At 42.3% G+C, this 6,925-nt stretch overlaps 1 protein-coding gene across 1 annotated transcript; it reads right to left on the bottom strand.

The window, feature by feature from the left end:
* Window positions 1-238: 238 nt before the first annotated feature.
* LOC144536316 (bone morphogenetic protein 2) lies at window positions 239-6,027 on the bottom strand. Its single transcript, XM_078279389.1, has 5 exons — window positions 5,727-6,027; window positions 5,344-5,483; window positions 4,642-4,758; window positions 4,185-4,374; window positions 239-1,916 (listed from the first exon to the last, which is right to left on the bottom strand). Exons 1-5 carry the CDS (start codon window positions 6,025-6,027, stop codon window positions 1,501-1,503), a joined length of 1,164 nt encoding a protein of 387 aa, XP_078135515.1. The 3' UTR covers window positions 239-1,500.
* Between the last annotated feature and the right edge of the window lie 898 nt (window positions 6,028-6,925).

The following is a 6,925-nucleotide window of genomic DNA, read 5'->3' on the forward strand; positions in this document are numbered from 1 at the left end:
AATCCATAACTAAGAACAAAAACTATTCTCAACTAAGGATTCTAAAGATTTTTCATCTCTGGCATTCAGGTCTATTGTAAATCTATGTGGTCATCCTCTCATGGGAAGTTTGGGTATCCTAGGATTAAATAAACTAGACTTCCCTGACAAAACCACACCATTCAGTACAAAAGTAGTTTTATTTGAAATAACCAGAGGATACGGGAAGGATAGGGTGAGGGTCATGTTCGGTAGGATGTTGAGGGTCGAGGAGAGGGATGGAGAATTGGGTTGATTGCTGGGGAATAACAGAGTTGAACAGAGTCGTGGTGTGGCTGAACGTCTGGAAACCCGGGGGGCCAAAATGTAGGATGGGGGTACGCCTCAAAGAGCTTATGAGTTCATCATCCCCCGGGGGTTTGAGTCCAGAACCTTCTTGTCCCAAGGCAATGGTGTTAATCACCAAGCTGTCGGGATGCCCTACTAAGTGAGCAACGAAAAGAGAAAAGGGTTCAGGGGGGGGGGGGGGAAGGAATGTGAGAACTGAGACAAACAGGGGAGAGAGGGTTAAACACACGTATTGTTGCTCTCAGGTGAAAATCTTGTATGTCCAAAACCGTTAAGGACATACGGTCGGACAAAATCGCCTCATCACAGTTTAAGTATTTGTGAAACCCACAGACAGACGTAAAGGGTGAACAACAGCATTGATTTATGAAGAAAAAAAATGAAAATTACGAAATATAGAGATACGTTATTTCAGCCCGACAGCGACGAGATACAGGACTGGACAGGTGATTGTATTAGTGAGTCACAGGTGGTTCAATTAGTGAGTATGTGATTTGTATTATTGGGAAAGAGAAGTGTGGTCTTGTTCCTGAACCTAATGCTGCGTTCCAGACAAAATGTTTAGCCCATAAGGTTCGACTTCCAAGTCACGACTCACAACTTAGTAACGTTCCAGGCAAAGTCACGACAAACCCTTCTAGCTAGCGTTGACGTTAGCTAGCGCTAGCTGATACTAGCAATATCTAGTCGCGACATATTTTGGGCTTCATTTAGTAAACATAACCTGTAGCAGTACACAATCGTATGTGTACTGTTTTGATTACAATGTGCGGAATTACTTTACGTTGCCTATTTATTTCTGTTTCTCACCGTTAATCACCGGCGTCTGTACAGCATGTGCGTGTGTCACGTCAAAAACTAACTGGGAGTACAACGATCTGGTTCGAGTTCACGGGTATTAAGTTACGGGTTTGACTGCCGTTCCAGGGCACTTTCACGGATAGAAGGTTGTGAAAACACAGGTTACGGGTTGCCTGGAACGCAGCATTAGTTCTAATAACTCCATAAAGGATCACTGATTAATAGCTGAGGGATAGTTGTTTTATTTCTCAAAATAATACAATATTTAAACATAAGCACAAAAATACAGTGTTTTAATCAAGTCAAGCAAACCATCATCTCCCCCATCCCTCATTGTCTCAGTGTTAAAGAGTGCAGGAGATGCACAGGCAGTCAGTGACAGCCGCAGCTTAATGCCACCATGTCGTCATACTGCTTCAAAACCACGTTCTCCTCATCGTCAAAGTATAACAAACTGATGGACTGGAGTCTGTCGGGAACACAGCACGGCGCTCCCACTTCATCACCGGAGAGCTTGAGCGCTTGCATGATGGAGCGCACCGTGGCGTGGTTGGTCGCTCTGAGGCTTTCCCCTAGCGGGAACGGGCAGGAGCCTTTGCAGTGGTAGGCGTTGTACCCGCGGGGAGAGATGATCCAGCCGGACCAGCCGATCTCCTCAAAGTCGACGAAGAGGGGAACCCGCTGGCAGGACTGGGAGCGGCCGTGGGGGAGGAAACCTGGAGACGCACGTCGTCTCCTGTTGCGGTGACTGTGGAACTCGGGTGCTGCGGCAGCATGTTGGGCTTGTCCTGTAGGAAGAGGAAGGGGGTCACATTAGGTTAGAATAGCAACATATAGGCTAGTACAAGTATATCATTTTTGGCATTGGTATTAGTCATAGTACAGACAGATGAATTTGCTGAATTCAAACAAAATGTCAACTTTTTAAAATAAGAATCACTTCACTTTTAGTTTCCCTATTTAGAGACTGTCCTCCCGCGAAAAATGCTCCCATTTGTGGTTTGTTCAAGCAGCAATTAAGACCTACGTGTATATTAAATGCGCCCTAGTGACCATAGTAGTTACGACGGGAGCAAAGCAGGAAGTAAGGTGACAAACAAACACAGGACTTTCACCCAGGAGAGCGGGCCTCGACTACTGAAACTATAAGTAAACGGCGAGTTAGGAAAACGTCACGTTCAGCATCACGTGCGTGAACCGGAAGTTACGTCTGATTTTAACCCAAACTGCGATCTTTTTCAAAACTTAACTAAATAGTTTTGGTGCCTAAAAATAACCAAACTGCGATCGTTTCACAATGTTAAAGATGTGTTTGAAAACCGCAACCCTTACGTTCAAAACCTAGACCGGCGTTCTCTGGTTTAGATATGAGGACACTACTACTATAATGTAGCACACACTACACTGTAATGTAGAATGTCTTGTCAAGCTAAAGCTTAAAAGCCACAGATGTTTATTTACTGTGGCTGTGTACTGAGTTTAATTACAGCAGCAGACTCTAAGGCTACTTTTTTTTGGGGTCAAGTGACCAGGTCAGACTTCTTCAGAAGTAGTGCGAACACTCAAATCTTGCCCAGATCTGATCTTTTCAAACCTCTGTAGTGAATTTGCAGCCATAACCCCGCAAAAGGCCAAAATAGTCAATTTGGCTCTCTTTCTCTTCATTCTTCTCCTCCTCAGCACCTGCTCATTAATATTACAGCTGCCATTACACAAACATTTTGAAATAAAAGCAAAAATGCTTCCTTCCTCCATAACCTCCCTAACTTTAGTGCAACAGCGTGCTGCGTCTGATGTCATTGTTATTTTGCGCATGCGGGTCAGTTCGAAACCGCAAAGAGTTCACGCTGGAATCTGATATAGGTCACAATTTAAAAGGTGATGTGAACGGCCAAACAAAAAATCCTATCTGAGCAAAAAATCCAAATTAAGCATTAAGACTTGCGGCGTGAACGTAGCCTAATACATTGATTCAGAATAACATTTGTGTTGTTGCTGCTCTAGCTAACGGGAGCTAACTGGCTAAATTTGGTAGCAGCTGTTGAGCTTGCTAGCTTAATAGATGCAAGGGGACGTGTGATTGGCTGAAAGGTGAGAGGGCGGTAACAGGACTCATGAAAAGTGACATTATGAAATCAAAGCTGACAGGAAACATGTTATCGGGAAAAATGCCATTATGAAATAAAAACAAATATGAAATTTGAAATAAATATAATTACAATAAAATGCAGCTATTATGAAACTGGACGATGACTTTTAATAATTTCTTCAGTTATTTCACAAATGGTTGCATTATAGATTTGGTTCAATTAGATATTTATTTCATAATGTCTTTTTTTTAATTAATTTTATGTTGATCGTTTTATGGTTCCATACATAATGGCTATGCTACTGAAGTGTTGTTGCTCTAGCTAAAAGGAGCTAACAGGCAAAATGTGGTAGCAGTTATTAAGCTTGCTAGCTTAAGAGACATAAGAAAACGTGATTGGCTTAAAAGTGAGAGGGCTGTGACAACACTTGAAAAGTGACAGAAAAGTGACGTGAAATGAAAGTTGACGTGAAATGTGTTATCGGGAAACATGTCATTATGAAATAAAAATAGTATACACTGAAATTCAGTAATTTAAAAATTATAAAACTGGATGATGAGTTTAAATTATTATTTATACTATATATATACCCAAATGGAATCTGCAGATTTCTTTTACCGTTTTCAGCTGGTGATCCAACATGAAAATCTGTGGAATTTAGTGGACTGATGTTCCGCTTGGGGTGGAAATGTGTTAACATTCTCAGTTTTATCTTTATTTATTTTTTAATTCCTTCAAAATCTGTGGAACATTCTGCCAAAGTCTGTGCCCGCAGATTCCGTGCGGCCCTGCTTGTATCTTAGTTCTTTCACAAATAAATCTCATAATGTCTTTTTTTATTCATTTAATATTGATCATTTTGGTGTTCCGTACACAATGGCGTTTGCTACTGGAATGCAAAGAACATTGATCTCCGAAGCCCTTGCTCAATATCTTCCACCCTATGTAACACCCCCATTACCTTACCCAGGTAGGACTGGTTCGATGCTCCTGTCCTCCAGTCATCTGAGAATATGACCAGGTAGGCGTTTGTGTCTGTCTGCTCCCCATTCCGCTTAGATGAAGACACCACTGACTCCATCCAGTTTCCAGAAGGAAATGTGGTCACCACAAGGATGCCGTTATTCTCCTGGCTGTTGCGAATCCACTTTGACACCTGACATTCAGAACACGAATGAGCCGGTTAAACACATTAGTTGAGCAATACTTTAGAAACTTCTCATTATAAATAACTATTTAGTGTGAAAAAAACAATGTATCACTCCAACCAAACAGAAATCTAAGTACATGTTGCATAAAGTCATGGAAATGACCAGAAAAGACTATACCTAATATTGATGAAAAAAAAGGTTTTATAATAAGACCAAACAAAATGTCTTACAAAAATACAACAAATTAAAGAAAAAAATAGGGAGGGCGTTACCGTTTGAGTGACGTTGAAGACTTCCCATCCATGTGTGTAAAGGGGCACCAGTCTGGAGGTGATGAGGTTTCCTCTCCATGGCTTCACTCGGCTGTCCAGCACCTCATACAGATCCACCTGGATAGTCCCAACACAAAGCTGTTAGTTCACTAAACTGTGAACAAGGCCATTTTTTGCATCAAAACTTCCAAACCTCAGTTAGAGGTATATCTACTAAATGTCTGCAGAAACTGAAGCAAGATGACTACAGGGTTCTCCCTACAATTATAAGGCTTAGGCGCAGCACCCGACCTGTTTTGGGCAGCAACTAAGCCAAATGAATGCAAAATCAATGTGAGCATCATAAATAACTAACTTTTCTCAGATCTAATGATTGTAAAATAGTTGGTCCCCAGTGGACATCCTTTAGCAAGTTTAGTCTCTAAGTCTTTTGAGTGTTATTTATTTATGATCTGTTCTAGCTTTTCCAACATTTTAAAACACAGATGTGGTAATAATAATGGTCCAATATGATGTGAAATTGCATATTTTGTTTTAGTGAAAAAAGTAACATTTTCTTGAGGAAGGGACCTTAAATCCCCCGCCAAATACGTGCAGCTAAGTCTTCCATAGAAATACGCTGGGCGGTTGTTATTTGTTAGAAAATAAAAATATCTCCATGAGAACAGATTAAATAATGTCACCCAAAAAAAGGCATTTTACCTTATAGAAATGAGGCCCATATGACTTTCCGAGGTAAAACTTCTGTTTCTTTCTGAACCAACGAAACTCCGCTTTGATCATTCTCTCCTCTCGGCCAAAAGACGACAAGTTAAAGAAGTGAAACCTCTCTCCAGCGTGACCTGCAGGCGGAAACATACGAAAAATACGATAAAACGATAAAGTCAGGTAACAAAGTATTTAAAATAACCTGTTTAACTGGGATAACATGCCGTGCGTAATCGTGCGTAACTGCACGTTTGGAATACAATTACGCACTCTAAACCATAACATTTAATGCTGCTGTTTAGCTGAGATTGTTCATCTCCAAAATACATTCTCACAAAACAATCGTAGTTTGTGCGTACAAATCCGTTTTTACTCACCTTTATCCTCGAAACTCCGCACAATGTTTCCTTCCAGAATCTCCTTCTGGCTTTTCGGGGACCCGTCGGTGGCTGCCACCGCGTTAAAAAGATCCAACATAAACTGAGGCGCCTTCTTGTGAGGACCTGGAGGTAAATCCTTGAGATTGAACAACGGGTCCAGCTTCTCGGTCGCCGTGTTGGTCGCATCCAAAGCGTCCCGCCGCCCTGCCGTCCCCCTGTCCTGCGGGATAGCGAGCAGCGTGACGCACCTCAGCTGCAGAGCGAGGGCGAGGCAGAGGCGCAGAGCTCCGGGGGTCATTTTTAGTGCGAGTGGACTGAGCTCCACACCTGTGGGGCGGCGGGTGATAAGAGCGACCCCCCTGCCCTTGATGACAGGCTGCCCCCCCCCCTGTATTCAGCTAACACCGGCGGGTGATTGGGCCGTGATTGATGATGGCGGAAAAAACCACAGACAAAGGAAAGGTGAAAATGACCCGAGAGTCAGCTATAAAGATAAAACAATAATAATAAACGACTAAGTCCCCTTAATGACTATGTCCAGGTTACAGTACGCCAAGGGCCATTTGTCTTACGAACTTTTATCAGGAAGCAGAGACATGTTTGTAGAGATTTGGCAGGGGTTTCTAAGCCATCAATGCAGGCTGTTAACGGATCAGTTTAAAAAGTGATTAAGGACTAATCACATGATTCACCATGGAAACTTCTAGCCTATAAAATAGTGTCAAAATAACCGTGTTTGAACTCTTAAAAACCTACTGAATGAGATGAGTTATTATGAAAAAAAAAGCAAATAGACCAATAACAAGTCGTATAAATATACAGTAGGTGGCAATAATAGGTTTACATAAATGCATTTAATATCAAATATGAAGGATTAAACCGTGTTTTGGAGAGGGAACATGCGTTCTGTTACACTGCTGCATTACAGTGGTTTTCTAACAGCCGGGACCAATGATCGCGGGCCAACCAAATAAAGTTATCCCATTATGATGTTTTGTCGCCGGTGCTCCACATCATGTCTTTCTCGGCCCAGTTGTCCGTTATCAGTATGAGGCCAGTTGCCGAGAGAGCAAACGAACATTAGAGCCGTGACGCAAATGAAGCGCGTTTTCAAAAGCTGCTTGTTAATGCGCACATTTCCACAAAACGCAGCCGGTCATCTTGTGACACCCCCCCCCCCCCCCCCTCTCTCCTCC

Source organism: Sander vitreus, chromosome 21, assembly GCF_031162955.1.
Source record: "Sander vitreus isolate 19-12246 chromosome 21, sanVit1, whole genome shotgun sequence".
In the NCBI taxonomy this organism is placed as follows: Eukaryota; Metazoa; Chordata; class Actinopteri; order Perciformes; family Percidae; genus Sander; species Sander vitreus.